General features: G+C 40.0%; 1 protein-coding gene across 2 annotated transcripts in view; it reads left to right on the top strand.

Annotated features, from left to right (window-relative positions):
• LMTK2 (lemur tyrosine kinase 2) overlaps positions 1 to 11,710 on the top strand; it is a 98,224-nt gene that overhangs the window by 41,309 nt on the left and 45,205 nt on the right. For both annotated transcript variants that reach the window (XM_017533722.2, XM_017533721.2), the window contains exons 4-6: positions 819 to 892; positions 4,606 to 4,724; positions 9,153 to 9,240. In XM_017533722.2, coding sequence (XP_017389211.1) covers positions 819 to 892; positions 4,606 to 4,724; positions 9,153 to 9,240 — 281 coding nt within the window. The remainder of the gene's footprint in view (positions 1 to 818; positions 893 to 4,605; positions 4,725 to 9,152; positions 9,241 to 11,710) is intronic.

Raw genomic sequence — 11,710 nt, 5'->3', positions numbered from 1 at the left:
AAAAAAAAAAAAACAAAAAAAAGAAAACACTGCCATGTGTGTACCTGTGCAACAATCTTGCATGTTCTTCACATGTACCCCAAAACCTAAAATGCAATTAAAAACAAACAAACAAAAAAAAAAGAATGAACTCTACACTCTAGACCTTGATTGAATCTTAAAATAATTGATATTTATTGATATTGATATGTACAAAGAGTACATACTGTATGATTCTGGTTACATAACATTTTAGAAAATGCAAATTGTAGTGCAGAAAGCACGTGAATTGTTATGTAGAGATGGGGGCAGGTGGGAGGGGCTGCTAAGGGGTTTGAGAAGACTTTTGTGGGTAATGGAGATGTCCTGCATTTTATTTTTGTGATGGTTTCACAGGTGCATACAAATACTAAAATACATGAAGTGTATACTTTAAATATGTGGACTGTATTGTATATTGACTTCAGTAAAACTTTTTTTAAAAATTAAGAATAGTTTCAGAGGGATAATCTTATGTCTAGGTGAACTGTTCAGAGAGGTGAAAATAAGGACTAAGTAAAAGCCATTGGTGTGGTGATTGGTAATTACATTAGAGTAGTTGGATCAGAAAAAAACAATTCGAGGTATTAAAGAATTAGTAAGAAACTCATTAAAAAACATTGTTGGTTTTAAAGCTTAAAACTGTTTTGGCATGGTTCATTTAAAAAAGATGTTTTATGTATTAATTCCTACCTTTACTTGCACAGCCTTTATGTTAGTGTTTATTCTTTATAGGTTATATCTTTATTTTGTTTTAGTTAGATACTTATATTTCATTTTTAATGTGTTTTTCTCTACAGAAGGATTGAAGTCTCAAGTTGCCCGCCACAGTCTGAACTACATACAGGAAATTGGAAATGGCTGGTTTGGAAAGGTAAAATCTTGTTCAGTTTCATTTGTTTCCCTCTGAGGGATACTGTGTACAGTGTAGAGCTGATGAAGAATTGTGTCGTGCAGCATTCCACCTGCCCTGTGGGCCCTGTGGTACAAAATGGGTTTCCCCATCGCCCCTCTGACAGCACAGGGGCGTGAGCTTCAGCCTTGCTGTGTTTGGAGCCTTTTCTAGGAAGCTTGTCTCAGTGCATTCAGTCTGTTATAACAAAGTATCACAAACTGGGTGACTTATAAACAACAGAAATTTATTTCTCACAATCCTGGAGGCTGGGAAGTCCAAGATCGAGGTGCTGGCTGAGTCAGCATCAGGTGAAGGTGGCACCTTCCTGCTTTGTCCTCATGTGGTTGAAGGGGCAGGGCAGCTCTCTGGAAACTCTTTTGGAAGGATGCAAATTTCATTTCCTCCCAAAGGCCCTCCTCCTCCCCATCACAGTGGTCATTAGGTTTCAACCTACGGATTTGGGGAGGACACAGGACACAAACATTTTGACCGTAACTAAGAAAGAAGGGAAAAGAGACCTGGAATCTTAGCAGCGTCAGCTTTGTATCCTCCTCAGGTTAGATTGTTTTTTAAATCCCTTCCTCTTACAGCACTTAAGCCGCTTTAGAACTGTAAATATAGTCTTACAGTGACGACCACCATGAAGAACTGTCCTTTTCATATCCTGTCAAGTGGCCTGTAGTAACAGTGCTTTGTTGGTCTTTTTACCATAGATGGCTCAGAAGGAGTAATCTCCTACAGTCATTTCCACAGTGCTGCAGTGGTTCCCTGCAAGTGGTACCTAATGGAGTAGGGGTTACATTGGAAGCAGGGTGCTTACGGGACGATGCACTTCCCAGAAAGCAGCCATCTTCTGCTGCTCCTTCCCTTCAGCCTTGTCTGTCAGGCCTGTAGCTTTCATGTCTTCCTAGCTCTACGAGTTCTCTTCTTTACCATTCAGCAAACCCTATTACATACCAGCCATTGTTAATGGTGCTAGGGGTATGATGTGGTGGAAGATGGGTCAAACCTTGACCTGTGTGGAGTCCTGTATGAGACAGCAAACAAAACCCCGTCTTCACAAGCCTTAGATTTCTAGTTGGGAGGGTCACACAGCAGTCACTTGTGGGAGGTGGGCTCAGAGAAGTATAGGGCAGGTAGGTGATATGGGATATGTGTGCACCTAGAGACTGCGCTGCTCAGAGTGAAATGAGGAAACACACTGAGAGATCATGATGTAATTGAGTTACCTTTTTAAAAGGATCACTCTGGAAGTCATTGAGGGGGAATGTGAAAGCAGGGAGGAGATGGGCTAGAAGGCTCCTGTAGTCATCTGGGGAGAGGTCCAGGCAGCTTGGACCTGGAGGGTAGCGGTGGAGGCGGCGAGAAGTAGTGGGACTAAAGGTAGATGTTTGGATGAGAGCATGCCAGTGTAGACTTAGGGTGGATGAGACATAGGCTCTGGAGGAAGAGGCAGTCAGGTTGACTGCTTAGGGCCTGATTAACTGGAAGAACAGAGTTGCTGTCAACTGAAACACAACAGACACTGCAGGAGAGGCAGGCTTGGAGGAGGAAGTTGGGGGTTCACCTTTGCTATGTCAGGTGGGAGTCGGCTGTTGGACAACTCAATGGAGGCACCAAGTAGCTGAACTGGAAATGCAGAGCAAGAGTTGAGGAGAGAGGTTCCAGACTAGAGATGAAAATCCAAGCGATCTCACTCTATAGAGCGAATTCAAAGCTAGGAGACTAGGTGAAGTCATGGAGAATTTCAAAGTGGAAACCAGGGGAGGCTCTGCAGCAGGAAAGACGCCAGTGCAGGCAAGGAGAAGCAGTGAGGATGGAGAAGCCCAGGAGACGGGAGGCGTCTGAAAGTCAGGTGAAGAGCTCCAGGAAGATTAATTGTAGTATGCTGCAGCTTACACGTGGAGTAAGATGAAGCCTGGGAGAATTAGGATTCAGCAGCGTGAGTTCCTCGGTGTCCTTGAAAGAAGCTGCTCGGGGGGAATGGTGATGATGCCACATCCTTGGTTGGAATGGTTCAAGAGAGGAAGAGGAGACAGTGCATTTAGATAACTCTTCTTGAGTAGTTTTACCCTAAAAAGAAGCAATAGGCCAAGTGCGGTGGCTCACGCCTGTAATTCCAGCGCTTTGGGAGGCTGAAGTGGGGAGGATTACTTGAGACCAGAAGTTTGAGACCAGCCTGGGCAACATAGCACGACCTCATCTCTTAAAAAAAAATGAGCTGGGCTAGTGGCACATGCCTGTAGTCCCAGCTACACGAGAGGCTGAGGCAGTAGGACCACCCGGGCCCAGGAGTTAAAGGCTGCAGTGAGCCATATTTGCACCACTGTGCTCCAGACTGGGTGACAGAGCAAGACTCTGTCTGAAAAAAAAGAGAGAATGATTTAGTTAATTATCAGAATTTCTTTTTCTCCATTTTTCTGTCCTTATATTTCTGGTAAACACATTGAGTTCTGTTCAGGTTTTTACTCTATTTTCAGAACATTAAAATTAATCTATTTTAAAAGAAAATCTTTTGTGTTGATCATTCTCTGTTTTGATCATTCTCTAGAGTTAAATAAAAACCTTTATTAGCATTTTCATCTTAAATATTGCACTTTGGAATGCCTTGGCATTGTCTCTTTTATATTTAGCATTTCCCTTGTGATTAGTTCTTTTTTGTTGTTGTTTGTTTCTTTGTTTTTGTGATGGAGTCTTGCTCTGTCGCCCAGATTAGAGTGCAGTGGCTTAATCTCGGCTCACTGCAACCTCCACCTCCTGGGCTCAGGCGATTCTCCTGCCTCAGCCTCCCAAGTAGCTGGGATTACAGGTACCTGCCACCATGCCCAGCTAATTTTTGTATTTTTAGTAGAGACAGGGTTTCACTGTGTTAACCAGGTTGGTCTTGAACTCCTGACCTCGTGAACCACCCGACTTGGCCTCCCAAAGTGCTGGGATTACAAGTGTGAGCCAGCGCACCTGGGCATGGCTAGTTCTTACGTGAGGCAGCACATTCTCATTTTGTGTTCTGTTGATTTCAATGGAATGTGTTGAGTGGAGTTTTGATAGGAGATCAAGGCCAGGTATCATTGGATGGAGTATGATAGTTTTTAAGTTTCAGAGCAACAATTGATTTTACATTGGCTTTCTCATATGTGTAGCTTATGTGTGTAGCAGACTAAGTAACAAAACCTAGCGGAAGTGTTTTTGAGTAACATTTGATTATGTTGGAACTGAACCTATAAATTGCACTTCTGTAAAGTCATAGTTAATTTCCCTGAAGTAGAATACATTTTTGGCTGGGTGTGGTGGCTCACGCCTGTAATCTTAGCACTTTGGGAGGCCAAGGTGGGTGGATCACCTGAGATCAGGAGTTCAAAACCAGCCTGGCCATCATGGTGAAACCCCATCTTTAAAAAAAAAAAAAGAATACATTTTAAAATAAATCAAATACAAATAAATATAAATACATTTTCAAACAAATAGAAAAGAAATATATGTAAATAAGTGAATATTGTAAATATCTGGTGAATGGTTTAAAATGTTCCTATAACTGAAGAAAAGTATTTGAGTTTTCCAAGCTTTTTGTGCGTTAGTATGTGAAAGAATAGAAGGTCATCTGCTTATTGCTTAACTTGTTCACGTGTATTCCATTTCCTGGTAAATATATCATTTTAATGGAAATGACACAAAAAACTGTTCTTTGATTTTAGGTTCTCCTGGGAGAGATTTACACGGGCACTAGCGTAGCAAGAGTCATAGTGAAGGAGTTAAAAGCGAGTGCCAGCCCAAAGGAACAAGATATTTTTTTGAAAAATGGAGAACCTTACTAGTAAGTAAACCTTAGCATGTGTTCTGTAAAGCTAGTGTGTGGTCTGTTGAAAGTCAGGTGTTTAAAACCACTTTGGGATTTCTGGCTGCAACATACATGATTAAGTTCCAGGGTCTCCTGAGACCCAAAATGCCCAGGTGTCAACTGAAAATCACTTGGCATTCGAAGAACCAGGAGAACTCAGCTTCAACGAGAAAAGACAACAGATTCCAACACAGATGACAGAGATGTTAGAATTATCCAATGAGAATTTTAAAGCACTCATCATAAAAATGCTTTGTGAGCAGCTGCATCACATTTAAAACAAAAAAATACAGTCTCAGCAGAGAAATAGAAGACCTAAATGGAAACCTCAGGACTGAAAAATACAGGAACTCGTCATTTCAGTTAGATCCTCAGGGACATGGGGACTAGAACAAAAGATCCAGCATTATTCATGTCATAGATGTCTCAGAAGGAAAGGAGGTAGAGGATGGGGCTGAAAAAGGATTCAAAGCAATAGTGGCTAACATTTTCTACATTTGGAAAGGAAAAAGCCTACAGATTTAAGAAACTGAGAAAATGCCAAACAGGATAAACCCAAGGAAATCCATGCCAAGACATGTAGTCAAACTTCTGAAAATGAAAGACAAAAAATCCTAACAGCAGGGAGACCGAAATAGCACTTTACTTATGGGGGAAGCAATGTGAAGGACAGCCGATTTCTCATCAGCAACCATGGAGGCCGCAAGGAATCAGCACGTTTTTCACTTTTCTAAAAGATCAGAACTCTGAAATTCTTTCTCCAGAGAAAATACCCTTCAGAAATGAAGGGGGAATATCAAGACATCCTCAGATGAAGGAAAACTGAGAATTTATTACCAGCAGACCTACTTTAAAAGAATGAGTTTTCCAAACAGAAAAGAAATGATAAAGGGAGGAGTCTTGGAACATTAGAAAGAAGAAGGAACAACAAAAAGAACAAAAATATGGCTAAACTTCCTTAAAAAAACTGATAAATTGTATCATCAAAATGAAAAACATTTGCTTTGTGGAAGACCTTGGTAACAGAGTGAAAAGACAAGCCACAGACTGGGAGGAAATAGATGGAAACCACACAGCTGACATAGGACTCATATCTAGAATTTATAAGAAACTCTCAAAATTGATCAGAAAAAAATAGTAACCTAATTCGCAGATTGTCAGAAGACATTAAGAGACATTTCACCAAAGAGGGGATAACATGGATAGCAAATAAGCACATGAAAAGATGTTCAGTGTCACACAAGCCACTAAAGTAATGAATCAGGATCCCCTCATACCTATTAGAAAAGCTGTAATGAGGCCGGGTGCAGTGACTCACCCCTGTAATCCCAGCACTTTAGGAGGCTGAGGCAGGCGGATCATGAGGTCAGGAGTTCAAGACCAGCCTGGCCAACACGGTGAAACCCTGACTCTACTAAAAATACAGAAATTAGCTGGACATCCCAGCCACTTGGGAGGCTGGGGCAGGAGAATTGCTTGAACCCAGGAGGTGCAGGTTGCAGTGAGCTGAGATTGCACCACTGTATTCCAGCCTGGGTGACAGAACGAGACTCCATCTCCAAAACAAAATAAAAAAGAAGAGCTGTAATGGAAAAATAGTGACAACACCAAGTACTGATAAGGATGTTGAGAAACTAGATCTCTCATACATTGCTGGTGGAAATGTAAAATGATAGAGCCACTGTAGAAAATAGCTTGGCAGTTTCTTAAAAAACAAAACATACGTTTAATTATATGTTAGCTTTAGTTGTATATTAGCATTCTCCAGAGGAACAGAACCAATAGGATGTGTATGTTCATGTATATATATAGAAAAAGATGTTTTTAAAGGAATTGGCTTATGAAGTTATGAAGGCCGGAAAGTCTAGAGGCTGCAGGGTGTACTAGGAGGCTAGAGACCAGGGAAGAGTCGATGTTGTAGTTCAAGGCCGAAGGCTGTCTTCTGGCAAAATTCCTCCTTCTGTGGGAGAGGTCAGTCTTTGTTCTAGTAGGGGCTTCAGCTGATAGATGAGGCCCACCTACATTGTGGCAGGATCTGCTTTACTCCAAGTCCACTGATTTAAATAGTAATCTGCTAGGCATGGTAGCCCATGCCTATTACCCTAGCGTTTTGGGAAGTTGAGGCTGGAGGATTGCTTGAGCCCAGGAGTTCAAGACCAGCCTGGGCAATGTGGTGAGACCCTGTCTGTTCAAAAAACAACAAAAAAAACTAGTTGGGCATAGTGGCACCACACACCTGTAGTCTCAGCTTCTCAGGAGGCTAAGACAGGAAGATCATTTGAGCCCAGGTGTTCGGGGCTGCAGTGAGCCATGATCATACCACTGTACTTGGATGGCAAAGTGAGACCCTGTCTCGGTAGGTAGGTAGGTAGGTGGGTAGGGAGATAGATAGATAGATAGATACAATAATTTCATCAAAAAACGCCTTCACAAAAACATAAGGATAATATTTGACCAAATACTTGGGCACTATGCTCCAGCTAAGGTGTCATACAAAATTAACTGTCCCATCATACAACCCAGCAATTGCACTCCTTGACATTTATTCCAGAGCAGTGAAAACTTGCTTCTGTACAAAAACCCTTGCATGATTGTTCATAGCAGCTTTATTTGTAATAGCCAACAACTGGAAAAACTAACATGTCTATCAAGAGGTGAGTGGTTTAGCAAAGTGGTGCGTTCCTGGAGTACTGCTCCCATGCAAAACAGAATGAACCATTGACACGTGGAATGCCTTGGATGACCTCAGGGGTTATGTTGAGTGAAAAAAATCAGTCTCAAAAGGTCACATACTGTACTGATCCATTTATATAATATTCTTAGACTGAGAATGAGAACATTCTAGAAGTGGGGAACAGGTTGGTGGTTGCCAGGGGTGGGGTGTGGAGATCTTTGTGGTGATGGGATAGCTCTGGGTCTCCATTGAGGTGATGGTTACACATATCTGTGCATGTGCAGACATGGCATGGAGCTCTGCACACACTTGATCGCAGCAGCACTTCCCAGGTTTGGGTGTTACACTGTATGTCATTGTGTCAGATGGAACCCACAGGGGAAACGGGGTGAAGGGTATACCAGACCTCTTGGCTCTCTTTGCAGTTTCCTGTACATTCATAATTATAGCAAAATAAAAGATTTTTTTTTTAAAACTATTTTGGCATACCTTTTATTTAACTTTATTTTCATTTGGAAAAAATATTTTCTAAAAGTAGTTTGCATATACAGTGGAAATTTATGGAAAAGAATATGTAAACTAGATAGCCTGAAGGAGAAACTGAGTCATTTAATATCTGGATTGACATACATATTGAATTTGTTTTGTTGTCGTCATTGTTTTGAGACAGGATCTTACTCTGTCCCCCAGGCTGGAGTGCAGTGGTGTAGTCATAGCTCACTGCAAGCTCTACCTGCTGGGCCCACGCGATCCTCCTGACTCAATCTCCTGAGGAGCTGGGACCACAGGCATGCGTCCCCACACCCAACTAGTTTTTCTCTCTTTTGTACAGATCAGGTCTCTCTTTTTTGTCCTGGCTGAAATACTTATAGATTTGTATATACAGTTGGCCCTCTGTATCCATGGATTCAACCAATGGTGGATAGAAAATATTTTTTTTAAATGTGAAGAAGTAACAATGCAATAGTAAAAAATATATAAACAATGCAGTATAACAGTTTTTTACATAGCATTAGCATTGTATTAGTATTACAAGTAATCTAGAGACAATTTATATCAGCAGATGTGCATAGGTTATGTGTAGATATGGCACCATTTTATGTAAGAAACTTATCTTCGGTTTGGATTTTGGCATCTTGAGGGATTCGTGGAACCAGTCCCCTGTAGTTACTAAGGGATGACTGTGTAGTCTATCCTCTTTTAAATGCTGCTTTAAAATATTATCTCTATCCTGAGATGTTTAATTGGCAAAAAAAAAAAAAAGAAAAAAATATTATCTCTAAACTTAAATGACTAAAGATAAAAATTTTTGAGGCCAGGCATGGTGGCACATGCCTATAATGCCAGCTATTTGGCCAGTTTAGGTGGGAGGATCACTTGAGCCCAGGAGTTGGAGGCAGCAGTGAGCTATAATTGCACCACTGCACTCCAGCCTGGGTGACAGAACAAGACCTTGTCTCTTGAAAAAAAGATTTTAAAAGATTCTTACATTTCCTTTTTTTATTTGTGAAAATACTCACCTGATTGGCTTTGAATGACTTACTAGATAACTTAGTATACACCTTTTAAGTATAATCTTTGTGATCTTTTCAGCCTGTCATTTATTTAAATATTATATCAATTATGAAAAAACTTGGATTATTGTTTGAATAATTTTATTATGCTTTTGTTTGAATAATTTTATTATCATGTTTCCTGATGAACGACTTTATGGCTTTTATTTTTACCAGTATTCTTCAGCATCCAAATATTCTTCAGTGTGTTGGACAGTGCGTAGAAGCGATCCCCTACCTCCTGGTGTTTGAGTTCTGTGACTTGGTAAGTTTTTAGAAGGCATTCAAGTTCGAGCATTTCCAAGGTTGTACTTGAGTCTTTCTGACAGAGACCTGCTGGATGAAGGGCTGTTTTCATGTCTGTCCCCCACTTGAAGAACTTTATGACACGTTACTTCTATTACCTTTGGTGATAGTGCTGACTGACACTTCCATAATGGTTTGTTACACTCCAGTCCCTGTGCTAAGCTATTTACTTGACTTACCACACTTAATGATAACAAATTCCAGAGTTAGGTACTAATATTTGCCCGTACTTTACATATGATTAGAACAAGGCTCAGGGAGAGGATTGCCATGTTGAATCAAGTGTACAGCAGAGCCAGAGCTTAGAGGTAGATGTGTCCCTCCTAAGAGCTTGAACCAGGCTTGAAACATCTCGAAACACTAACCCCCTGAGAAAACCCAGAATCTCTTTACCTAGAGTACTCCTGGTCTGTCAGCATCTGAAAATAGTGAATATATGTGACATTTATGTTTTTAAAGAATTACTTTCTTAAAAATCTTATTTCTTAGTATGATAATATTATTTATTGAACAGTTGGGAATATTGTGCTTTGTGCAGTTTTGTGAATAATTTCAAAAGTAATTTCTTTGTGGAATTTCCTCTAAACATATTTTCCCTTTGTGCAGAATATTTCATCTTTTTTTAAAAGCCCATTTTTAGCATGTAATTGTTATTTTCCAAAAAGAGTGGTGAGCTGTTAATTGGATGAGTCAGGTTTTAATTGATTTCTTTTCATCATCTCAGTTTTCAGAACATTAAAACTTCCTTGGCTATGCATAGAAAATACTCCAAAACAAATTCCCAATTAATTCAAATAACATTTTCATCTCTTAAAATATAGAATTTTAAGCATCGTGATTTTTTTGTTTTAATTCCTAAGTGTGATTTGAATATTTCTTTCATTGGCAGAGGTAGTTGATTAATAAACTTAACATATTAAGTTTGATTGGATTATATAATAGTAACCCTCAAATATCTGTGGCTCATAGCAACATATTCTCACTCATCTTAGGTGTTGGCTTTGAGTCAGCTGTGGCTCTCTTCTGGGCTGCGTTCATCTTCTTTTTTTTTTTTTTTTTTTTTTTTGAGACGGAGTCTCGCTTTGTCGCCCAGGCTGGAGTGCAGTGGCTCTATCTCGGCTCATTGCAACTTCTGCCTCCTGGGCTCAAGAGATTCTTCTGCCCCAGCCTCCTGGGACTACAGCCATACACCACTATGCCCAGCTAATTTTTGCATTTTTTTTTTAGCAGAGATGGGACCATGTTGGCCAGGCTGGTCTTGAACTCCTGACCTCATGATCCACCCACCTCAGCTTCCCAAAGTGCTGGGATTACAGGCGTGAGCCACCACACCCAGCATTCATCTTCAAGGTAGGATCAGTGTTTTTTCGTGCCTATACATGCTGGAAGAAGAAAAAAGAAAGGTGTATTCTGATGTTCTTACAGTATTCTTTCTGAGTCTTTTGGGTCAAGTTTGTGAAATTGTTTAAATTTATCTTCTGACTTGGGGGAAGGAGTGTAGAGGGGTTTTGAGTCTTTTTCTATTGGTTACCGAGAGAGGCTCTGGTTATAGATTTTCCTTATAATTCTGGTTGTTTTTACATATTGATGCCTGTTATGTAAGGCATGAACTTTTAAGATTGGTATAATTTCCTACGATTTATACCTTCTATCTTTTATGAAGGGGCTCTCTTTAAGGTGAAAAGCATTAATAAAGATAAAGTCTAGTTTTGCTGATACTAATATAGTTAGACCAGGTTTCTTTTGGTTAGAATTTTGCCTATTTTTGATAATTATTTTCTCCTCTGGTTTACATCTCTTGTAAATAGTTTGTTGTTAAAAATGTGTTTAAATCTGGCAATCTTGGTCACTTAAAATGGAATATATAGTGCATTTACATTTATTGTAGTTAGTGAGATGTTTGTAATTTTATCCACATATTTGGTATTCTTTACCTGTTAACAATTTTTCTTTTTTTGCTTTTTTTCTGTTATTCTTTGGGATTCTCCATTTTTTTGTTTCAATTTTCCCCATTTACAAGTTTGGACTTTAGATATTTCTTAATTTTTTGTATGATTACACTGGAAATTACAACATACACACTTTTTAAGGTAACAAAGTCTAAAATTAATATTTTAATCCTGCTCCAAAGGAGCTGGAACCTCCTTGAGCTTTTTCTCTATGTAGGGAAAACTTGACTACAACCTACTTTTCTGGGCCACCCCATATTCTCTGCCATTGGGGAGGGTGCTTATTCATTGGGCACCTAACTTCAGTCAGGCAGCATGCTGCACCCTCGAGATACTGAGACTCAAGTGTGATCGTTGTCCTCCAGGTCTCCCAGCGAGAGGTGACACACGATAAATTATTTAGTAGAGGCGTGAGAACTAAGAGGAAGGAGTTCTCACTGGGATTTCTCATCGTTTTATTGCATATTATTATATAATTGG

The sequence above is a fragment of the Cebus imitator genome, unplaced genomic scaffold (assembly GCF_001604975.1).
Source record: "Cebus imitator isolate Cc_AM_T3 unplaced genomic scaffold, Cebus_imitator-1.0 Scaffold82, whole genome shotgun sequence".
Lineage (NCBI taxonomy): Eukaryota > Metazoa > Chordata > Mammalia > Primates > Cebidae > Cebus > Cebus imitator.
Note: the sequence above shows the minus strand (reverse complement) of the source record. Positions and strands in the feature narration are given on the sequence as shown.